General features: G+C 44.0%; 1 protein-coding gene across 6 annotated transcripts in view; it reads right to left on the reverse strand.

The window, feature by feature from the left end:
* SMARCA2 (SWI/SNF related BAF chromatin remodeling complex subunit ATPase 2) overlaps window positions 1-24,898 on the reverse strand; it is a 179,782-nt gene that overhangs the window by 38,639 nt on the left and 116,245 nt on the right. Inside the window, exon 28 of one of the 6 annotated variants that reach the window (XM_019966024.2) lies at window positions 11,340-24,699. The exons of the other annotated variants lie outside the window; for them this stretch is intronic. Within the exon in view, the coding sequence (XP_019821583.1) occupies window positions 24,616-24,699 (84 nt within the window). The 3' untranslated portion in view covers window positions 11,340-24,615. Of the gene's footprint in view, window positions 1-11,339; window positions 24,700-24,898 lie in introns of those variants that run through there. 6 annotated transcript variants of the gene reach the window in all.

A 24,898-nucleotide genomic window follows, 5' to 3' on the forward strand; every position in this document is an offset into this window, starting at 1 on the left:
GCCAAGAATCAGCTTTCAACATTTTATGCTTTGCCCTTTCAATGTTGTGAATCCCCCTCATGTTCCTTTAATGTGTTTTTTTGGTCTGTTTGGTACTGTCACTTCCTCTGGGACATCTTCGTCCTTTCCATCACGACTGTTTTCTTCATTACGTCATTAAGTTTGCCTTACTAAGTTTCTCTGGCTGAATATCTAGAGTCCACTCCAAAGGCCCCTGTGTGAGCCTATGTCTTTCTTCATTTAAGGTGAAGGTGGACCTCCTGATAAGGTGGTCCTCCAAGAAAGATCTGTCTAGGGGTTGCAAAGAGTCAGATACGACTGAGCAACTGAAACTGAACTGAACTGAACTGAGGTCATTGCTGCTGCTGCTGCTGCTAAGTCACTTCAGTCATGTCCGACTCTGTGCAACCCCAGAGACAGCAGCCCACCAGGCTGCGCCGTCCCTGGGATTCTTCAGGCAAGAACACTGGAGTGGGTTGCCATTTCCTTCTCCAATGCATGAAAGTCAAAAGTGAAAGTGAAGTCGTTCAGTCATGTCCGACTCCTAGCGACCCCATGGACTGCAGCCTACAAGGCTCCTCCATCCATGGGATTTTCCAGGCAAGAGTACTGGAGTGGGTTGCCACTGCCTTCTCCCTGAGGTCATTCAGTTCAGTTTAGTCGCTAAGTCGTGTCCGACTCTTTGGGACCCCATGAATCACAGCACGCCAGGCCTCCCTGTCCTTCACCAACTCCCGGAGTTCACTCAGACTCACGTCTATCGAGTCAGTGATGCCATCCAGCCATCTCATCCTCTGTCGTCCCCTTCTCCTCCTGCCCCCAATCCCTCCCAGCATCACAGTCTTTTCCAATGAGTCAACTCTTCGCGTGAGGTGGCCAAAGTATTGGAGTTTCAGCTTTAGCATCAGTCCTTCCAAAGAAATCCCAGGGCTGATCTCCTTCAGAATGGACTGGTTGGATCTCCTTGCAGTCCAAGGGACTCTCAAGAGTCTTCTCCAACACCACAGTTCAAAAGCGTCAATTCTTCAGCCCTCAGCCTTCTTCACAGTCCAACTCTCACATCCATACATGACCACAGGAAAAACCATAGCCTTGACTAGACGGACCTTTGTTGGCAAAGTAATGTCTCTGCTTTTGAATATGCTATCTAGGTTGGTTATAACTTTCCTTTCAAGGAGTAAGCGTCTTTTAATTTCATGGCTGCAGTCACCATCTGCAGTGATTTTGGAGCCCAAAAAAATAAAGTCTGAAACTGTTTCCACTGTTTCCCCATCTATTTCCCATGAAGTGATGGGACCGGATGCCATGATCTTCGTTTTCTGAAAGTTGAGCTTTAAGCCAACTTTTTCACTCTCCTCTTTCACTTTCATCAAGAGGCTCTTTAGTTCCTCTTCACTTTCTGCCATAAGAGTGGTGTCATCTGCATATCTGAGGTTATTCATATTTCTCCTGGCAATCTTGATTCCACCTTGTGTTTCTTCCAGTCCAGCGTTTCTCATGATGTACTCTGCATAGAAGTTAAAGAAGCAGGGTGACAATATACAGCCTTGACGTACTCCTTTTCCTATTTGGAACCAGTCTGTTGTTTCATGTCCAGTTCTAACTGTTGCTTCCTGACCTGCATACAGATTTCTCAAGAGGCAGGTCAGGTGGTTTGGTATTCCCATCTCTTGAAGAATTTTCCACAGTTTATTGTGATCCGCACAGGCAAAGGCTTTGGCATGGTCAATAAGGCAGAAATAGATGTTTTTCTGGAACTCTCTTGCTTTTTTCCATGATCCAGCGGATGTTGGCCATTTGATCTCTGGTTCCTCTGCCTTTTCTAAAACCAGCTTGAACATCTGGAAGTTCATGGTTCACGTATTGCTGAAGCCTGGCTTGGAGAATTTTGAGCATTACTTTACTAGCGTGTGAGATGAGTGCAATTGCACAGTAGTTTGAGCATTCTTTGGCATTGCCTTTCTTTGGGTTTGGAATGAAAACTGACCTTTTCCAGTCCTGTGGCCACTGCTGAGTTTTCCAAATTTGCTGGCATATTGAATGTAGCACTTTCACAGCATCATCTTTCAGGATTTGAAATAGCTCAACTGGAATTCCATCACCTCCACTAGCTTTTTTTGTAATGATGCTTTCTAAGGCCACTTGACTTCACATTCCAGGATGTCTGGCTCTAGGTCAGTGATCACACCATCCTGAGGTCATTAGGGTGGGTGCTAATCCAATATGAGTGGTGTCCTCCTAAGAGGAGAGGATTAGGACACAGACACAGGACACTGCCAATACCTTGATCTCAGACGTCTTGCCTCCAGAACAATGACAAGTCAGTTTTTGTTGTTTAAGCCGCTCGGTATGTGCTATTTCGTTTGGTAGCCCTGGCAAACTAATATAGATGATAACTGGAATCTCTTATTTGAGGGACTGATTTTTTTAACTGTATCATGATAATGAACATTTGTAAGTAATGCAATCAGTTAAGTTCAGTCGCTCAGTCGTGTCTGACTCTTTGTGACCCCGTGAATCGCAGCACGCCAGGCCTCCCTATCCATCACCAACTCCCGGAGTTTACTCAAACTCATGTCCATCGAGTCAGTGATGCCATCCAACCATCTCATCCTGTCGGCCCCTCCTCCTCCTGCCCCCAATCCCTCCCAACATCAGGGTCTTTTCCAATGAGTCAACTCTTTGCATGAGGTGGCCAAAGTATTGGAGTTTCAGCTTTAGCATCAGGCCTTCCAATGAACACCCAAGACTGATCTCCTTTAGGATGGACTGGTTGGATCTCCTTGCAGTCCAAGGGACTCTCAAGAGTCTTCTCCAACACCACAGTTCAAAAGCATCAATTCTTTGGTGCTCAACTGTCTTCACAGTCTAATTCTCACATCCATACATGACCACTGGAAAAACCATAGCCTTGACTAGACAGACCTTTGTTGGCAAAGTAATGTCTCTCCTTTTAATATGCTATCTAGGTTGGTCATAACTTTCCTTCCAAGAAGCAAGCATCTTTTAATTTTATGGCTGCAATCACCATCTGCAGTGATTTTTGAGCCCCCAAAAATAAAGTCAGCCACTGTTTCCCCATCCACCTATTTCCCATGAAGTGATGGGACCGGATGCCATGATCTTCGTTTTCTGAATGTTGAGCTTTAAGCCAACTTTTGCAATGGGGCAGAGCAAAACCTGCTTGTATGTATATAAAACATTCCTTTGAATAAGTGATGGCAGTCTTTATCTTTCATGCCTGGAGTGTAAGGGGAGCTGTCCTGCTCTCAGTTCATCCTGCCTGGATCTACATTCCAGATCAGGCAACTTCTCCCTGCCCTGGTCTCACCCCGTGGGTCTGAGAATGGGCCCCTGTACTCGGGATTGCCTGTCTTCAGGCTTGTGCAGGGCCTGGCCTGAGGGTCTCTGCATAAGCCCAAGTGAGACTGACTGGCTGGGGTAGTTCTCTTCTCTTCGGAATTTGAACTACAAATGTGAAAGAGCATACCCACACTGGTGTGAGAGTTGAAGCTGAATGAGGTCATGAGGTAGCACATGCACTTGGGATGTTATTACTATTAACAATGAACAAACAGGAAACATAAGATGCAAAGAGTTTACTGTGCAAAGGAGAAACAATAGCTGGTCCCAAGGAGACTGAAATTCCATAAACACCATGCACACAAGCATCTGGTTAGGCTACATAGATGGACGTGTATGAACACACATACATATATACATGCATACACACACACACACATTAAGAGTGTCAGGAGAGGAATATCTGGTTCCAGTTAAAGTTGAGAAGCCAATTGGGAAATGTACAATAATTTTAGATTTAGATTTACTCAAGTTGTATCTATATGGTACTCCTAAGTATATATAAGATTATTTGCCAAATTTGACTATCCTGCTTTATTTAATACCAAGTCAATAAAGCAAAAAATTCTAAACAGAATTTTGAGCTCCTATTAGCTAAGCAATATACATATGTTGCAAGTGCAATTTGCAATGCAATAAATTTTACAATGAATCTCTACTTTTAAAGCACAAACAAACAAGACCGAGGGAACTATGACCAGGTTTTACTAGTAAACACACTTAGCACTTTTCTGGTCTTGCTTGGTTTCCATAGCTCTGTGGCACCCTAAGCCAGGACTAGCAGTTTTGCTGGGAATCCCCAGCTGAAATTAACACAGAATCGGAGATCCCGTCAACCAAGACAGTGTCAGCAATTGGCATGGGGCAGACAAACATTGGGACAGGCTTTAATGGGCAGTGGCATTCTATTATAGATGACAATCCCTAAAATGCATCCTAGAAACAGAGCATCTAGGGAAAATCTTATGAGATGCACCTCTGAGTAAACTTGAAGGCAGCCAGCATAGTCTCTTAATGGACCTCCACCTAAGAATCTGCTCACGGTACCGGCCTTCTGCTCTCTCCACCTCACTCTGTACCAACACTCAGCTGTGTCACCCAACATTTTGATGCTAGTTATGCTTGTTACTGGAACTACATAAATGTGGGCTTCCCAGGTGGCACTGGCGGTAAAGAACCTGCCTGCCAATGCAGGAGACTTAAGAGACCCGTGTTTTGAACCCTGGGTTGAGGAAGATCCCCTGGAGGACAGCATGGCAACCTACTCCAGCAGTCTTGCCTGGAGAATCCCATGGACAGAGGAGCCTGGCGGGCTAGAGTCCATAGAGTCGCAAACAGTCTAAAACAGCTGAAGTGACAGCACAAACACACAGCTATGAAAAGAAATAGGATTCTTACTTCTACAAAACAGTGAGCGTAACCAAAGACTCCATAAAAGATGAGTTGCTTAAAAACAAAGTACTGTTGAAGTTGGCAAAGGCTAGACTCCTATAATTTGGAAAGGACCTGCCTTCACTCCCTGGTGGCTCAGAGGATAAAGCGTCTGCCTGCAATGCAGGAGACCTGGGTTCGATCCCTGGGTTGGGAAGATCTCCTGGAGAAGGAAATGGCAACCCACTCCAGTATTCTTGCCTGGAGAATCCCATGGACAGAGGAGCCTGGTGGGCTACAGTAGACGGGATCGCAAAGAGTCAGACACGACTGAGCGACTTAACTTTCTTTCTTGCCTTCACTGTGCTTTGTTAGTGTCAGGATTCCCCCTAATGTGTGGGTTAGTTAATTAGACCGAGGAATCCTTTCATGATGTATATATCTATCAAATAATCACAATGTATACTTTATATCTTATAGTTTTGTTAATTATACTGGAATAAAGCTAAAGCTTTTTTTCTCCCCCCACCCAAAGATTCTCACTCTAAAAACAGCAATACTGGAAATCCTATGTGATACATAATGGGTGTTACTTATGCAAGATAGACTACTGTATTCTATCAAGCAGACTCAGAGGAAACCCAAGCCTTCCCTCAAAACTGTGACAAACAGACATATTTTTTTCCTTGAAGCTTTCATCTACATACAAGTGAGATGTGTATCATTTTCTACCCTTAACTAATATTTTCATTGACAGACTGGCTACTGGGTCTGATTATTTCAGTTAAGGTGGCTTCTGCTGTATTTTTCTTTTTGGAACAGGGGTCACAAAGAAAGGCCTATTAGCTTGCCTGTTCTTTTTTGTCATCCAGTCCTCTTCTCCCCTGCAATAAGATGGAATAGCTCCATTCTGAGTATTTCGGATGTTATTATGGGCCACACCCCATTAGTCAGATTTTACATACCCCTTTCATCACGGGATTGCCCTATTTGCATTCTTAAGTTTTCCTCAGTGAATCAATTCAAGTCTCTTGCCTTGAGCGTTGGGATGCCCCTGACCTGGTCATCCCCCTTCTGACCTGCCTGATCTCCTGGCATGCGAACCCAGCGAGAATAACAGGATGAAGCCTGGGAGCTCCCCAGAGCATGCTACGCTTCTTCCCCACTTGGTGATTTCTCACGGTCCCCTCTGGAGTGTCTTTCACAAATCCTTACATCCATGATTGTCCTGCTTTCCTCCAGCTGTGAGACTTTCTTTTTTTTTCCTAACAGAGACCTTGCCTTATTTTTCTGTTTCCCTACAGAATCTAGCTTAGCATTGGGAGGGAAAAGTCAGGGAACAGAATGACAACTGAACACAAACTCAACTTCTAGACAGAGTTCCCTGTGAAAACTGCTCTTAGGTCATCTACCAGCTTACCAAACACTGCGACTGAATTCAAGTGCATTTGTTTTAGATATTTCTGTATTAATCAAGTACAAAGTTTCCAACTCTAGCGTCAAACTCGTATCTTCCCTGCATCGCCCTCTAGTCTTCATGCCACTTCTCACCTCCCTGTTAGCATCAACTTCTAGAGTCATCAATACTGATGAATCTCCTTCCTGACCATATAAATTCCTTTAGCAACCAAAACACTGACATTTTTCCAAACCTGCCCAAAGCCTCCTATATCCCGTTTCTATTCATCACCTCTAAACCTGTTTTGTTTCCTTTCTCTTCCATTGCTCCTTACTTAAAATCTTTCCATCCTTCAACGCTCCAGTTTTGGAACTTCCTACCTTTTTTCTCCACATTTTCCTTCCTGTGACTACAGATTCTCCCAGTTTTTCTTAGGCCTGCTTCTCTTTTGTTCTGGCTGTAACTATGCAGTCAGTGTAACTGTGTGGTCAGTGGCCCCTTCTGAGTACACAGCAGGCATCACTAATACGTCTGATGTCCTCATCAGCCACAGGCGAGATGTCTCTTAGCGAGTCTAGGAGGACTTGCCTCTGGGGCGCTTCCAAAGTGCTTTCCTGGAGGGGCTGTGAGACACACCCTCGAAGGCTCCTACGTGGGGTGCCTTCTGCTGAGCAGCCTGGACAGACTCACAAGCCTCCGTGTGTCGAATGCTTTCTGAGCAGCCCCTAACTACTGATGGCCGGTACCTGTGACGTGTCCAGTCCCCTATTTTGAATGTAGAATATTCTATGGAGATCCAAATTGGCCCTGGCTTCAAGTATGACCTCAATGCTCTCAGTTTCAAAAATTCTCCCTCCAGCCTGGCCTTACCAATCAAGATTTCCAATATCCTACCAAAAAGTTCCAAATTAAATCATTTTCTTCCGACAGAGTGAATATTTCTCTTCTGAATCCTTCCATTTCATTGAAGGGCAGCAGCATCCCCTACTCCCATCCCCAATTATCTGGAAGAGAAACCTTTAAAATTGTCGATTGTCCTTATTATAATCTATGTCCTGTCAGCCACCACGGTTTACCTCTAAAATAGTTCATCGATATTTGTTTCCTTCCCTTTGGTCTGGTCTTCTCTTCACAGGGTCAAGTATAATGGCCTCCCTTAGGGGTGTCCCTCATCCTCTCTCTGGGGCCCTTTATATTCATCCTTTATAATGAAAACGGTTATCTTTTCTTGATCTAAAAGGAGGGACAGATCACTCATTCTCAGATTTCAGAAAGGTTCAGACTCCCCATTCTTTCTATGGAGAGGATAAAGAATATAGCCCAAATTCTTTGGTCCCGCAGAGCCTCATCTTAGTTTTTCTTCTCCACTCCCATTCCTATAAAAACTCTGCTCCCAACACACAGGGTTAGAGTAGCACGTGTCACATGCCCATGACTCCTCATGCATCCCTTCGATGGGCACCTGCTTCTCCTGGTCCCTCTTTCCTACCAAACCACGCTTGCCTTTTAAGAAATGGCCAAGCTGCCATTTCATTCATAGTACTATGCTTGACCACTCTTTCCCCTGTTCTTTCATAGTATATTATATTACAGGTACTTTTAGTCACCATTTATTTAAATCTTCTTGGTATGAGCTTTGGCTTTGTCTTAAAATATGTCTGACATGGAAGCAACCTAAATGCCCATTGATACAGAGGTGGATAAAGAAGCCGTGGTACATACACGCAATGGAATATTACTCGGCCAGAAAAAAGGAAAAAAAAAACAGTATCATTTGCAGAGATGTGGATGGACCCAGAGGGTATCACACAGAGTGAAGTTTAGTTAGAAAGAGAAAAACAAGTATTGAATAATATCACTTACATCATGGAATCTAGGAAAATGGTAGAGATGAACTTATTTGCAAAGCTGAAAGAGAGTCACAGATGTAGAGAACAAACTTACAGTTACCAAGGGGTGAAGGGAGTGGCAGGATGGATTGGGAGACTGGGATTGGCATATATACACTATATGTATAAAACAGGTAATAATGAGAACTGACTGTGCTGACCTAACTTGGGAAGTGAAAGTTGCTCAGTCGTGTCTGACTCTTTGCAACCCCATGGACTATGCAGTCTATGGAATTCTCCAGGTCAGATTACTGGAGTGGATAGCCTTTCCCTTCTCCAGAGGATCTTCCCAGCCCAGGGATAGAAGCCAGGTTTTCCGCATTGCAGGTGGATTCTTTACCAGCTGAGCCTCAAGGGAAGCCCAAGAATACTGGAGTGGGTAGCCTATCCCTTCTCCAGTGGATCTTCCCAACCCAGGAATTGAACCAGAGTCTCCTGCATTGCAGGCAGATTCTCTACCAACTGAGCTATCAGGGAAGCGCCATTTAGAAGGAAATTTAGAAAAGAGGGATATATGTATACATATGACTGCTTCACTTTGCTGTTACAGCAAGAAACACAACCTTGTAAAGCAACTATATTCTAATAAAAAATAACAAAAAGTCTAAACCTCCTATCAGTCTGAAATTGCTTTTGGAAGTTTTAAAAAAGTCATTTTAATAAAAATAGCCTTCCAAAGCATTTAGATTGAGGCCTTGCTCAACCAGTGGGACCCCCAAATCTTACTGAAATAAAATTAAGTCTTTATTGTTTACTCTTCTGCTTTCTCAAAATGACAGGGTTTACCGAGGAAGTGCATTCTAAGGTCTGGCTTAAAAGATTACTGTTTAAGGAAAGGCTGCAGGATTATACAGTGAATTATACTAAGCCAGATAAATGGGGCAAAATGAAGATTTTTGGTTTTTGTTTGCCCTGCTCGAGCCCTCCTCTTTAAACTGCCTCTATTTTAATTGGTAATTATAAAATCTTTTGTCTCAATCCAGCTTTGGGAGTCAAATGGTTTAAATAAGATATTCAACCCCATTGGCAGAAAGGACCTTCTAAGCCGGACTAGTGATGAATCACCCCTACTTAGCTCAGAGGCAGAACCATGTGCATGACTCAAGTGAACAGGTAAGAAGGAAAAGGGAGGGGCCTGGCCCACTAGAAACCAGGCAACAAGGAGGGTAAAGGAAGGACCCAGAGCCTGCTGCTGGGGAGGAAGTGAAGCGTTACTCTGAACTCAGTCATGTCCGATTCTTTTGAGACCCCATGGACTGTACCTCTGTCCATGGCATTCTCCAGGCAAGAATACTGGAGTAGGTAGCCATTCCCTTCTCTAGGGGATCTTCCTGACCCAGGGACTGAACCGGGGCCTCCTGCATTGCAGGCAGCTTCTTAACCATCTGAGCCACCAGGGAAACTGGGTAGAAGGAAGTCCACAAAGGAGGCCTTTCTGGAGGAGCGGTGGGGTTAACGGCGTTCATGAAGTGTGTCTTACATCCCATCCAGAAGCTTTCTTGATATTTGCAAGCAGTGAGTTCTCCCAGGGTCATTAAGAGATTCATCTGTTGCTGATCTGACCTGAGCTCCTGAACCTTTTCAAGAAGCAGCCAAAATAACAGGCCAGGAGGACGCACACTGACTGAGCAAAGGGGCTGTGAACTGGGAGGTGATTTATTTAATATCTTTCTTTTACCCACACTCCCATAGACTTGCACTGATGTGCATTTTCAAAATCTTTAAGGCAATACATTCAACATTCCATATTAAAATACATATATACGAAATGCTGGGCTTCCCTGATGGTCCAGTGACTAAGAATCTGCCTTGCAATGCAAGGGACACTGGTTCTATCCCTGGTATTGGGAAAGACCCCACATGCCTTGGGGCAGCTAAGCCCGTGTGCCACAACTACTGAACCTGCAAGCTACAACAACTGAAGCCTGAGAGCCCAGAGCCTGTGCTCTGCAACAAGAGAAGCCGCTGCAATGAGAAGCCCTCACACCCCAACTAGAGAGTAGCCCCTGCTCTCCGCAACTAGAGGATGAAGCGATGAAGACCCAGTGCGGGTAAAAATTCATATCTTAATAAAAGTTGCTCAGTTGTGTCCGACTTTTTGTGACCCAATAGACTGTAGCCCCCTAGGCTCCTCTGTCCATGGAATTTCCCAGGCAAGAATACTGGATTGAGTTGCCATTTCCTTCTCTAGGAGACCTTCCTGACTCAGGGATCCAACCTGTGTCTCTTACATTGGCAGGCGGATTCTTTACCACTGAGTCACCAGGGAAGCCTCCCCATGACCATCTATCACGCTCGAAGTGAATTTTTAGGATTTACTCTTTTGGTAACTTTCAAGTGTGCTCTGTGATATTACTAACTATAGTCTGAATATACCATGCTGTATATTCTATCGCCACAACTTAGTTATTTTATAACTGGAAGTTTGTATCTCTTGATCCCTTCACCCATTTCTGCCCACTCCCTAACCGTCCTCTTCTCTGACAATCATCACTGTATTCTCTATGATTTTGGTTTTGTTTGTTCATTTGCTTTGTTTCTAAATTCCACATAAACATGAAATCATATAGTATGTCTTTCTCTGACTTATTTCACTCAGTGTAAGCCCCTCAAGGTCTATCCATGTTACTTAAAATGGCAACACTTCTGTTTTCTTTGAGGTGAATATAATTCCACTGCATATATATACCACATTTCCTTTATCCATTCACCCATTGATGGACACTTAGGTTGTTCCTGTATCTTGTCTATTGTAAGTAACACTGCAGTAAACATGGGGGTGCATATATCTTTTCAAGATAGTGATTCTGTTTCCTTTGGATAAATACCCAGGAGTGGAATTGCTGGATCATATCATAGTTTTATCTTAAATTTCTTGAGGAACCTCCATACTGTTTTCCATAGTGGTTGTACCAGTTAAGATTCCCACCAGCAGGAAGATCTCCTCTTTTCCAAATTCTCACCAACACTCGTTAGTTCCTGTCTTTTTGAGAACTGCCATTCTAAGAAGTAGAACTGACCTTGTGGTCTTGATTTGCAGTTGCTTTATGTGGAGTCATGCTGTTGTCTGTTGGACACCTGCATATCCTTTTTTGTACAAATGCCTATTTAGATGGCTCAATTGGATGCTGACCCTTGATGGATATATAATTTGCAAATATTCTCTCCGATTCAGTAGGCTGTCTTTTCATTCTCTTGACGGTTTCCTTTGCTGTGCAGAAACTTCTTACTTTGTTTATTTTTGTTTTTGTTGCCTTTTCTTTTGGAGTCAGATACAAAATTTGTCACCAATGTGACAAATAGCTTACTGCCTATGCTTTTTTTTTTTTTCTAGGAGTTTTAATGCTTCAGATCTTACATTTAAGTCCTTGATCCATTTGGAGTTAATTTTTGTGTATAGTGAAAAATAATGGTCTCATCTTATTCTTTTGCTGTCCAGTCATCCCAATACCATTTACTGAAGAGAACTTTCTTCCCCCCTTGTATATTCTTGTACTGCTGTCATAAATTGATTGGCTATCTACACGCGGCTCAGATAGTAAAGCATCCGCCTGCAATGTGGGAGACCTGGGTTCGATCTCTGGGTTGGGAAGATCCCCCGGAGGAGGGCATGGCAACCCACGCCTGTACTCTTGCCTGGAGAATCCCCACGGACAGAGGAGCCTGGTGGGCTACAGTCCATGTCGCAGAGTCAGACACGACTGAGCAACTAAGCACAGCACAGGACATGGGCTTATTTCTGGGTTCTTTATTCTGTTTCACTGATCTATTGTACTGATTTTACACCAACAAAAATAACATTTTTATTACTATAGCTTTGTGATATAGTTCAAAATTGGGGAGCGTGATGCCTCCAGATTTGCTCTTCTTTCTCAGGATAACTTTAGCTATTCAGGACTTTTGTGGTTCTATAAAAATTTCAGTATTATTTCTGAAAAATGTCTTTGGAATTGATAAGGATTGCACTGAATCTGTCTACTGCTTTGAGTAATATGGACATTTGGCATTATTAATTCTTCCAATCCAAATAGATTTCCATTTCTTGTGTCTTCTTCAGTGTATTTCATCAGTGACATAGTTTTCAGAATATAGGTCTTTCACCTCTTTGGTTAAATTTATTCCTAGGTATTTTATTATTTTTGATACAATTGTAAAGGGGATAGTCCTCTTTCTGATAATTTGTTGTCAGTGCATAGAAATGCACTTAATTTTTGTATGCTATTGATTTGACTGAATAAACCTGTCACCTTACTGAATTCATTCATTACTGAGTTCTAACAGTTTTCTTTGTGAAACTGAAAAGCCACAGTTGAAAGTGAGGGGAAACAGGTTGTGAAACCTGAAATGGAGAAATAAAAGCCCTGTTTATGAGAAGAAGCAAAAATTGCTACTCCAGTGTGGGGAGGCATGCCCCCACATGTGTCTTAATGGCTCTAAAAACAAAAAGTCCTTTAGCAGTGGGTGCCCAGGAAAACAGGGTGTTCTTCAGACTGATTGGAAGGACATGCAAATACAGCTGACAACAGGCTGGGGCCTGATGGGCATCATGGGTTGGGATTTACTGAAACTGTGGAGAGCCAACCCTCATAACAGGTTAAAAATACATCTGAACGCAACGGCACCACAGTAATCCCTGTCTGTGATTTTACTTGGCTCCTTTTCCAACCTGGGTATGTGAAGGTCAACAAGATTACAGGTGACTCTATTTTCTTACCCCCTTCCATATTTCTCCTTATGCTTTTATGATGGAGAGAATCCCTCCAAATAAATTTTATTTTAAACATTGCGTGCATGCATGCTATGTCACATCTGACTTTGTGCGACCCTATGGACTATGGCCCATCAGGCTCCCCTGTCCATGGGATTCTCCAGCGAAGAATACTGGAGTGGCTGCTTTTTCCTTCTCTGGGGGATCTTCATGACCCAGGGATTGAACCCACGTCTCTTACATCTCTTGCATTAGCAGGAGCATTCTTTACCACCAGCACCACTTGTGAAGCCCTATTTTAACTGTTACTTTTCTTAAAAAAATATCTAGCTCTGGGTGCTGACTACAGAAATGCAAAAGACACAATTTATAAAACTACTAATAAATAGTCATTCATTAGATTTGTGTAACATAATAAAATAAAACCCCTACACTGGGTTTCTTAATTCTTTTGCAAAACAAATGTTCATGCCAGGGATTCCCCTGGAATGTTGACACTGTAGTCTGTTAGACGCCACGATATCCTTCCCAGACCTTCCAATAATATCCCATGACATTAGTGCATTTTTTTAAATTAAAGTAAATGCAAACAGATTTGGTCTTGATAATTTGGCAAGGAGACTTGATATGTTTCAATGAACAAAATAAATCCATGCAGCAGCTGTTACGTACTCCGCTTAGTAGAAGGGATTTAAAAAATGATGAGGTGGGCTATTTCTTTTTGATGACAGTGTGCTAGAAAAGTCTTTGGTCTTGGTCTATATGGAGGTGCTGAAGCCCCCAACTCCCTGAGTAGAGAAAGTAGCTCCCTTTGGCAGGTAAGTGTTCCCTTCTGGCTCCACCATGCTAGTGTCCTGGCCATCATATATATATTATATCAGCACCCAGGACTCAGCTCAGCTCTCCAACAGTTACTAACACCCAGGCAGTCCTGGACACCGATCACGCACTGAGTCCACTAACACGCCTCGTCAGCCTGCACTTCTGAGAGAAAGCCTGGCTAAGAACAAGGAGAAGAATCCCTCACCCTTGACCCCTCTGAGTTTTAGTTCCTGAGGGTTAAGTCTCAGTTGGAGCCAGACCCACACAGTCCATTCTAGGGCTGCCAAAGACAAAAATTGAGGAAGGAGGCAAGCAGGTGAGATGGGCCAGGCTCTTATCCTCACCCCCATCCCTCACTTCGTGACTCCAATGTGCAGATAAGGAAACAGGCCAGGGAGGTGAGGTGACTTATCTAAGATGTCACACAACAAAACAACAACACATCTGGAACCGGAGCCCCAACATCCCGATGCCTCAGGCTTGTCATCCCACTAAAGTAGGAGAGGCAAGCTGGGCAAGAAGAACAGAACCACTGGAAGCCGTGATAAAGCTGAAGTTTTGAGGATATCATTTTAAATGTGTGTGTGTGTGTGTGTGTGTGTGTGTGTGTGTGTGTACACGCTCAGTTTCTCAGTTGTGTCCGACTCTTTGCAACCCTATGAACTGCCTGCTAGGCTCCTCTGTCCATGGGACTTTTCAGGCAAGAATACTGGAGTGGGTTGCCATTTCCTTTTCCAGGGCATCTTCCCAATCTAGGGATCAAATCCATTTCTCTTGCACCTCCTGCAAGTGGCAGGTGGATTCTTCACCACTGCACCACCTGGGAAGCCCATCATTTAAAATAATCTTTGGAAAATGTTCTATATTCAAGGTCCAAGGGAAAAATATTTTTAAAAAACAGCATTGTGCATTAGGAATATACTTTTTACGATGGACTATGAGCACAGTGACCTTAAATATTAGATTTCAGTAGGAGCGGCAAAACAAGAATCAAGCTTTGTCTGCAGGAAAGTTTCACGGTCCCGTCAACAATTTCTCATGATTGTGACAATTCAACACTCTTTAACAGAAAGTAAGAAAGGCATCCATCTAAAAGGTACATGGCCTTATGCTTAAGATCACCATTTTCCATTGGACACTCTCTTGTACAAAAATAGAAATGAAAATCCAATTAATTTAGTACTTTCTATTTTGTCTTTTCAAAAGACAAAATAGAAAGTTTTGTCTAATCTAACGCAGGTTAGAAAGGTTTGTCTAATCTAACGCAGGTTAGATTACATATGTCAATCTGGTTTTTGCTTAAAAAGAAATAAGGGCTTACGCTAGAAGACAGCTGTTGTAAAATCTATAAGAATTTCCAAGGAATAGCTGGATTGAAGCGATGGTTGTACTTTTATGCATATTTAAATACTCTTCATCAATGTGTTCTGAAATTAGAACAGAGCCTTTAAAATCTTGAAAAGCTCAAGAGCACTTATGTCAAAAGCACGTATCTTTAGAATTTTTTAAGAAATCTTTACATGAAGACACAGACCATGCACTTAATGGGAAAGAATGTCAGTTATTTCTACATTGATCCATATTTGTAAATAACACAGGATTCTACTGCCTTAACCAAAAAAACATGAAGTGTAAGCAAATACCCTCTCTGAGCCCTCATCTCTGGCTGGTACATTCACTTATTTACCAATATCTATGGAGAAGGCAATGGCACCCCACTCCAGTACTCTTGCCTGGAAAAATCCCATGGACGGAGGAGCCTGGTAGGCTGCAATCCATGAGGTCGCTAGGAGTCGGACACGACTGAGCGACTTCACTTTCAGTTTTCACTTTCATGCAAAGGAGAAGGAAATGGCAACCCACTCCAGTGTTCTTGCCTGGAGAATCCCAGGGACGGGGAGCCTAGTGGGCTGCCATCTATGGGGTCACACAGAGTCGGACATGACTGAAGCGACTTAGCATAGCATAGCATGGAGTGCTTACTGTGCACAAGGCATTGCCCTACTGCTGGGATACGGCTGTGGACTAGACAGGCGAGGACCCTGGCTTTCCTGGAGCTTGTACCAGTGGAAGAAGCCAATGACATAACCTTTAGACGGTGGCAAGGGCTGCAAAGAAGATTAACGCAGGTTATGCGACAGCTGCTGGCAGGGCCTGGCTCTTTAAGCTGGGGCAGTCGGGGAGGGTCTGTCTGGAAAGAGAGCACGAGGGCAAGGAGCTGGCCACATGGTAGTTAGGGAAGGAGCCTTGCTGGAAGTGTCCAGGAAGACAAGCCAGTGTGGCGGCCACCCAGAGAACAAGAGAAGAAGATGACATTCTAGGGCCAGGCAGAGGCCGGATGGCCATGGCCTTGGAAACCATGTTAAAGTGCCTGGATTCAATTATATACGCAGTGGGAGGCTGCTGGAGGGGTGATGTGGGGAGCGGGGCTGGGGGTAGGGGGTGGTCACAGCTGCAATCTGCTTTGGGAAGTGCCCTCCGACTTCTCTGAGGAGCCACCTGAACTGTCCTGAACAAAGAGGAAAGCTATTCTCTAAAACACCGGCAATCTGCAAGTGTCACATGCTTCCTTCAGCTCATGATGTTGGCCTCTAACGCTACAAGATCCAATCCTTCTTCCTTTTGTCAAAGTGGATGGGGGATGCACTGTGTTGTATTTTTCCTCCACTGGAGGCCAAGCAGGGTGGGGAGACCCTTGAGGAGCACAGGGGTGGCTGTTGGGGAGGCTTGGGTCTCCCAGAAGCATCCAAGAGATGAACGCTGTTGCCAACCATGTTTGGAGGTCACACCATGTGCCAAAGAGCAGCTGCCCTTCCATCCTCCAGAGTCTGAGGATGGGGGGAAGGGGAGAAATCATAAATAATGCCCCCAGAGATGTGACACTGAAAGTCTAGGGTGAAGGAGGATGGATATTTCTTAAACTCTACTGATTTCCTCAACAGTTAAAAGCCCTACAAGTCAGAACATCTCACAATCTGTTCTAATCTCTATTAATTCCCATCTGTGTACACTTGGAGACCTGCTCTTGACAAGCTCTTTAAGGTGGCTAAGTGTGCAATATTATCTCTAATAGCATCTCTCAAGTCTGGCTCTTAATTGCTCTAATAAGGCGGGCCAGCACGGTGAGGAACACTAGCTCAACAATTAACACTACTTTCCCCATGCTTGCACCGTGTGGAGCTCAACCTGCTCACCGTTCAATAAATGGGCGTTGAATGGAATGTGCTTTTTAACAGCCTCCCCCAATGGACCCACTGATCAGAAAGCAGGGGATGCTCATTACTAAAAGCACAGTAAAAAGGAAAAGGAAAGCGGCTTCATGTGATTTCCGAGGTTGTCTTTAGGTAGGTGGAGGGGGACCCAGCACAGCAAAGAGAATCCAGCTCCACCCAGATCAAGAAACCAAGGTGACACACTGAGCTGGCAGCAGGGCTGGAATGCACAGACCAGCTTCCTGACTGCCAGCCCCCGGCCCTTCCTGCAGCCACGGAGGGTTAAGTAGAAAACCAGAGTCCAGAGAGTTTATAGCTGCATGAGTACAGGTTGGCTGGCTTGAGGTGAGTAAGCCTGTGCACATGCTCCATAACATACTCAGTAAGGAATCGTGTTGCCCTCCTTAATTCCATTAATGGTAAGGACGGGGGCCTCTTCACTCCTTTTACCTTTCTTCTGTAGGATTCAAGACACACAACAGAACTATTTTATTTCTTCTTTTCCTACCATCTAGGTATTCTCTGAAATAATTTAATACTTTTTCCTTAATAGCTAATTTTTTTTTTTTTTTGGTAATCATTAAATGCCAGGTTCTATGGTACACATATGCAAACTTCAGAAAATTATATGAAGGAGCTATGATTTTCCCATTTCTATAACAAAGCTACAGGAAGGTTACACTAGGCACCCCAGGTCACAGAGCAAAATAGGTGGAGCTGGGATTTAAAAAAGCCTGGTTCATCAGATTCCAAGGTTTAGTCTCTTAACCATGATCCTATATGCCCTTGAGAGGCAGCGATCAAAGATACAGTTGCGTCAGTAAAGTTCCCTGCTCTATCTCTAACTTCCTAAAACAGCTGTGCCCTCCCCAGCTCTCACTGGGAGAATGAAGTCATTTCACAGTGTATACCTGTCCCAAAACATTACATGGTACACCTTAAGGATATACATCTTTTGTCAAAAATAAACATATTTTTAAAAAAGATTTATTGTCGTAGCTTTATGGATTTAAAAAACAAAAACAAAAAAGAATGGGACAAGAACCAAATCTTGATTCAGAAGAGCAGCCATATTTCTAAAACATCTATCTCTAAGCATTATCTCTAAGATAATGTGAACTGATGTGGGCTCCTTAGTATCGGTATGCCAGGTCCAATTCCCATGGTTACTTTCAATGTCTGCGTTAGATTTCAGAGCTAAACCTGTATATCAAAAGGTTAAAACTTGAGACTAGAATTTCCAGGCATCACAGTTTTAAGAACCAATTGAAACAAGTCTCTGTCACTTCTCAGCCTTTAGTATTTAGTATTTTAGATGATCCTCTGAGGACACTTTCTTCCATTAAACCAACCCTATTGAGTTTTGACCAAAGGGTACATATCAGATCCAATCGCTGTGAAAACAATCTAGCCCATTGATTTAAGAATAAAATAAAAAGTACATAAATTTATCAAAATTCATTTACTACGATCACATGTTTCCCCCAGACAATTCACAACTCTGATCACCATTAGTTAGTTCAGTACTTCCTCCTCAAGTGCTGAAGGACCTTGAATTTGGCAAAACCCAAATCCATTTGCTAGGGTCTTAGCTCTCCCTTGTGTATAAAAACGGAAATGCAGCTTGCTAGCCATTTTGCCCCAGTAAACTGACGATCCAATTTGAAAAGCTAAAAAATGCCACTTGGGAAAAGAAAAAGAAAATACAATTTTATGTCTTTTAAACAAAAAGCAAGGGAAGGTGATACAAAGTTACAAAACAAGAGAGGGGGGAAAAATACTAAAGGTATTACGCACATCATACTGTAGACGCTGCTGAGGCTGAAGCTCCAATACTTTGGCCACCTGATGTGAAGTCGACTGGAAAAGACCCAGGTGCTAGGAAAGACTGAAGGCAGGAGGAGAAGGGGACGACAGAGGATACGGTGGTTGGATGGCATCACCGATTCAATGGACATGAGTTTGAGCAAACTCTAGGAGACAGTGAAGGACAGGGAAGCCTGTCGTACTGCAGTCCATGGAGTCGCAAAGAGTCAGACACAACTTGGCAACTGAGCAACAACAGCAATACCTTAGATGAAGGACCCTCCCAAACCTTGCCAGTATAGAATAAAGTCTTTGGGGAGAAAAGGACGTCTTACAGAATCTCTGATGTTCTCAGCTGTGATTATACCTAGGAGACCCCAGCTCCTAATTTCAGGCTGTATCACATCATACTTAATCCAGCCCAAACAGAGGAGACATTATTCTGTTTCAAAGATTTCCTGAGAGAGAGGAAAAATTCTCTTCATATAAACCAGGAAATATTTTTTATTATTTCTCATTATATCTTTCAACAAAGTTTCAAATATCTTATTTAAAATCCCAACTTCTTTAAACTTTCTCAGTACTTTTTCCAGATCTTCGTGGCTAACTCTCGGTGGATTTCTCTGCCTTTTTCCCACGGAGGGTTTGGCAGAGGCTGCTTATAACGGAAAGCTGACTAACAGACCTCCTCCTTACTTGCACCCTGGTATAGCACAGCCTTTCAAGGCAGACAGGGAAACTCCACTAGGAGGTGTCACATTTTACTTCACTGATCTCCTCTACTATTTTATGGTTCAGGAGTCTCTTACTCTGTTATCTCCACTGCGCACTGTGGGAAGGGGAGACCCCACCAAAAATTCCTTTGGTGGTCAGTCCCTGGTGGCTCAGCGGTAAAGAATCCACCTGCCAATGCTGGAGACACAGGTTCAACCCCTGGGTTAGGAAGATCCCCTGAAGTAGGAAATGGCAACCCTCTCTAGTATTTTTGTCTGGGAAATCCCATGGACAGAAGGAGCCTGGAGAGCTACAGCTCGTGGGTTTGCAAAACAGTCGGACAGGACTTAGCACCTAAACACACATACAGACCTAACTATCGAGATGTCACTCTGGCACCAAAATTGTGGGAAACTCAAGCTCTTCTCTGGTGACAGACTGGTTGAGGGGAAAAAGATGTTCTGTGCTGCCTTTCCTTAAGGTCTGGAAATCCTAGGGCTTCTAAAACTAGCTGTCTCTCTTGGGAGACTGAAAGATCCGAGAATGTGAGTCTTAGCCCCATTATTTAGATAACATGGTCTGGGGCCCGACAGTGCAGGGCACTGTAGGAACAGAGCTCATATCATCACCAGGAGCTTACAAAACCAAAAGAAACATCCTTACACTCATATGTAAGGACCGCACCATAAGAAGAGACCCCACCAAGTAAGGAACCTTTTCAAATGACAGTTTCGAGGCATCAGATCCACTGTGAAACAAAAGCAGACTCCAAAGTTCCTTCCCTCTGTCAGGCTGGCAATGAAATATTATACAGAGCACATCATTTAGACTGCATTCCAATTATCCTCAAGTGCTGCAGGGCACAAATCACTCACTCGGCAATTAAATAAATTCTGGGATGTCACTAAATGTTTAGGAAGGGAAGGATTCTGAAGTTGGCAGAAGGACCAAAGGAACAGGAAGAATAGGAAAGCCAGGCATTCCATCATTCACCCTCCGCCCACTGTTAAGCTTTACAGACACCCCAGTTTTATGGGGCTCCCGCCTCAGTCATGATTATGATACTAGGAACAGCACAGCCCGTGCATGTTAGAAACACCTGGCCCAACGGGCTCATCCGACGTCTGCCAATTTAGGTCTATGAATGCCTGCCCTCAAAGATGTTTTTCCAAGAAATTATCAACATGAGCCAATTACTGGTTATGTGGAAACACACACACACAATACAGTTGAGCACTGTTACCACTGTGGGTACTCCATGGGAAAGCTATAAAATGGTAATTGACATAATACTTTTAAAACCACATTAATATTCTCTTCCATACTTTCTCAAGGGATCATTCCTTGTTCAGGGGAGCCACCTATTGCCTTGAGTAGGATTAGGGCAAAGTTAATATGCAAAGACAAAAAAAGACAAAACACCACCACTGACTTCCACAACAGGACTTGTGGTCCTACCAGCAGACAGCAGTCTAAACCAGGCTGTTGGAGAGGAGTTTCCTCAATTCTGAAGGCTCTTTGCAATTAGGAGGGGAGACTGCTGAACAGGGATCCCCAGAACCGCTCTAGAAGCCACAGTGAAGAGCACCACGGCCAGGCCATGTGTGTATGGGAAGTTGCAATGTGACAGGAAGGCAGGATAGGGAGCCTTTTGCCCAGGAGGAAAAGGGGGTTAAGAGGAAGAGAGGTAAGACATGAGCCCTGAGGACTTTGTTACCTGTAGTATAAGCCGCTGCGCCAGCTCCCTCCATAGGGAGGAGATTCCAATGATGACTCTGCACACGGAAGCTCTGTGGAGCTTGCTGGTTGGTGTGTACACTGCTGTGCCAGGAGGGGTGCCGTCTGGTTCCATGGGGTGAGGGCAGGGAAGCTGGGTACCCTCCCTGAGACCATCCTGTGTGCTACTTCATTTGGTTGGCCCTCCCAATTTGTATCCTTCATAACAAAGCTGTAACCACCAGAGGTACTTTCTGGATCCACTATAGCAAATTACTGAACCCGAGAGAGTCATGAGAACCCCCTGAATTTAGAGTCAGTCGGTCAGTAGTGCAGGTGGCCCAGGGATCCCCGCAGTGTGGCTGGCCACCAAAGTAAGCCCGGTCTTACTGGGGACTAAGCCCTTTAACTTGTGGGGTCTAAGTCCAGGTAGTTCAATACACCTAGCTAGGGCAATACACCTAGCTAGGGCTGAATGGAATATTCACTCTTCAGGCCCCAAACCTGGTATATTTTGCGGGGGCAGTGCAGGGAACAAGAGGAATGAGGCAGCAAAGATGCCCAGAGGTAGATTTACTATGAAGACCATGGAGTGTGGACTTTAGGATTCTCACTTTACCAGCACCTCCCAAGGCTCCAGGAAGGTCCCTCACAGTGCATTCATATAGTCAGATACTTTGACAGATATTGCAAAAGTAAGGCATTTTTGTATCACTTGTTTTAAAGAGCTTCCTGACTCACCCAACTATCAAATTCTAGAAGCTTCAGGCTTGACAACTCCCTGGTGGTGAGACTGTGATTTTTTTTTTTTTTTTTACAAAATGGGGCTGGACTCTCCTGGATGCTCCAGCACACTGGGAAGAAAGCAACTAAGAGCTTTCAGATTCCCAACTAGAGCGCAAAAGAGCTGAGAGCACTAAGAGACCAGAGAAGCGGAGCGTCTTCATGAGATTTCAGGAAAGCTGACCAATGGAGACTGGGTAGGACCCCAGACTTTAACAGCACATGTCATCACAGACACCAGAAGATGGGACTGGCTGCATGTCACGACCTCCAGCGACAGGACAGACTGGGAGTCCTGTGCTGAGCCCAGCAGAGACGCACAGGACAGGGCACCTGCCCCAGAGTCATGATAAAACCCCAGCATCTACCTTTATCCAGATGCCATCTTGGGAAGGAAGATGGCCAGGAACCCCTACAAGGGGAGAAAAACATCCCACGGGAGGCATGGATGTTGACCTGACTATCCCCAAAAGACGAAGTTCACTTGAGACTGCCTACCACCAAAGAAATTAAGGTTTCCTCAATGGAGACAGGAATTTCAAAACAACTTTAAAAACCTTAAAAAAAAAAAAAAAAGTCAAATTGAGCTTTGTTTGAAATTGTGATCCTCTTCACTTAAAATAACATGAACACAGAAAAATTTTTTAAATCTTCCAACTCAACAGATTGTCTAAAGGACACTGTGGGAATTTTTAGCATACTATGATTATAAAATAAAATTTGTTTGTGATGAAACCATAATAAAATTTTCAAAGAAAATGGCCGTAGCACTTCAATTCAACCTAAGTGTTCTGAGGCAGACACTGCAATCTTGTCACCAAAATCCTACCTTCCTGGGCTCACAGCCAGACCACAGTTCTCAGCCGCCCTTATAGCTAACGTGGTCCCAGGATGGCGTTCTACCTAATGGGATGTGAGCGGAAGTCACGGAGGCCTATTCACTTAGAGTCCTTAGAACTCAGCACATACTACTCTCTGTGGTGTTCCCCGATTCTGGCTCAAGGGGATGGAGATGCTGAGGCTTGACAGAGTCCCTCCAGCCTCGATCCCTGAACAGCCCAGGGTGGAACGGTTGCTTCTACCAACCAGAAACACCCACCTTCAATTTTTACCTGAGAAATACAATTCTACTTACTCTTTTGGACAGGCCCCTGAATAGGGCAGGTTTAGGTCCATCTACTGCCGAGGTGAACACTACCTGGGGCAATGTTCTCACACATCAATCCTGGGCTATTTCATGTGGCAACCAATGAAATCAATGGGCCTTACTATTTGCACACGGAAGTCCAACCAAGATGCAGCATGTTAATCAATCGGGAAGGCAGGTATGTCAACAATGACCAAGAAAACTAGCAAGTTGTGTTCGATCTGTTACAGAAGAATAGGCCAAGAAAAGTGAGAGTATGAGGAGAAATGTGATTAGTGTTTACTCTTGAAGGGATCAAAGGTGTGGTGGCAATTAAGCTGGGCCCTGGAGGATGAGGGAAGTGCCAAAGAAAGAGGAATGTAGGGAAGTTCATTCTAACGGCATTTGAGTCCTCAAACGTTTCATCCAGTGGGAGCTGATGCTAAAAACAGAAAAAATATTGTTCTGTTCACCCCCAGGGAATAGGATCAGGACCAGCGAGCAGCAGCTATAAGGAAAGAGGATTCTGTTCAAAGGGAAGAAGAACTAACAGTTGGGGCTGACCACTGGAAGGGCTGTGCAGACAAAAGGCAGAGTGTCTCCTCTATGGATGGTCAGCCTCTTGGCACAGGTGCCGTGGAGGATGTGATTTAAGTGTAGGACAGGGAGCTGTTCCACTGAGCTGTCTTCCAACTCAGGGACTCTATGTATCTCCGATGCCTCTGCCAAGCCGGCTTTGCACAACATTTCCAGGAGGGAGAATTATTTTAGCCCTGTTACAGCATTTCTTATAGAACAGTCTTTGCCAAGTTCCCTTTCAAGGCTGCGTTGCTTAGGTTCACCCAGTGTGTTCAATCATCAGCCAGTGGAGAACATCTCTGCACATTAGGCCCACGAGAGCCCCTTGCATAAAATTTTATTATCAAGAAAGAGCTTAATAAGCTGATATTAAACAGGATGGCCGCTGGTGAACAAGTAAACAAACGATGGACGATAAGCATTTGTTTGAACGCCGAGGCCATGCAGCATCCCGCGTTAATCCCACGGCCTGGTCAATGGCAAGTTATCAACTCACGCTGAATATGGAGACACAGTTTCCAAGAGATGGGATTACAAAAAGGCATATTACAATAAAGCTGCCCTGAGAACAGTTTTATCCTTCTTGGGTGACTTGGTATCTTGCGAGGCACCTTAAGGTGAAAATTATGAACATCAATTTCATAGCATAGTTTTGTAAAACAAACTAGTTTTCCATTTTTAGACATACATGTTCCTTTCATTCAGTTCAGTTCAGTCACTCAGTCGTGTCCGACTCTTTGCGACCCTGTGAATCGCAGCACGCCAGGCCTCCCTGTCCATCACCAACTCCCAGAGTTCACCCAGACTCACATCCATCGAGTCAGTGATGCCATCCAGCCATCTCATCCTCTGTTGTCCCCTTCTCCTCCTGCCCCCAATCCCTCCCAGCATCACAGTCTTTTCCAATGAGTCAACTCTTCGCATGAGGTGGCCAAAGTATTGGAGTTTCAGCTTTAGCATCATTCCTTCCAAAGAAATCCCAGGGCTGATCTCCTTCAGAATGGACCGGTTGGCAAAAGAATGTGAACCGAGTGAAGAAACACTAGACCAAAAAAAAAAAGGAAGTCTACAAGATACACAATACTACCCTAACATGACTGGTAAATTAGTAACTTTCCACTTTCTTCTTATAAGTTTATCACTTCATCTTCAGAAGCGTTCATGGAGTTTCTACCGTGTGGCAGCACAGCGCTCATCGCGAGTGGTATAAACTGAAGAAGAGAAAAAATGAGGTATTCTAACCTTGAAAACTTTCTAGGATTCATAACACTATTTACTTGAAGAGCATTTTCCATTGATTATTCAAAAAAGGATACATTCAGCTACCTTCTTGCCCAATAAACAAGATTATTTTGCTTGTAGTGTCTGGAAATTATACATTTATAAGACAGACTTTAAAATGCTGGCCTA

This window comes from Bos indicus, chromosome 8 (genome assembly GCF_029378745.1).
Source record: "Bos indicus isolate NIAB-ARS_2022 breed Sahiwal x Tharparkar chromosome 8, NIAB-ARS_B.indTharparkar_mat_pri_1.0, whole genome shotgun sequence".
NCBI lineage: Eukaryota > Metazoa > Chordata > Mammalia > Artiodactyla > Bovidae > Bos > Bos indicus.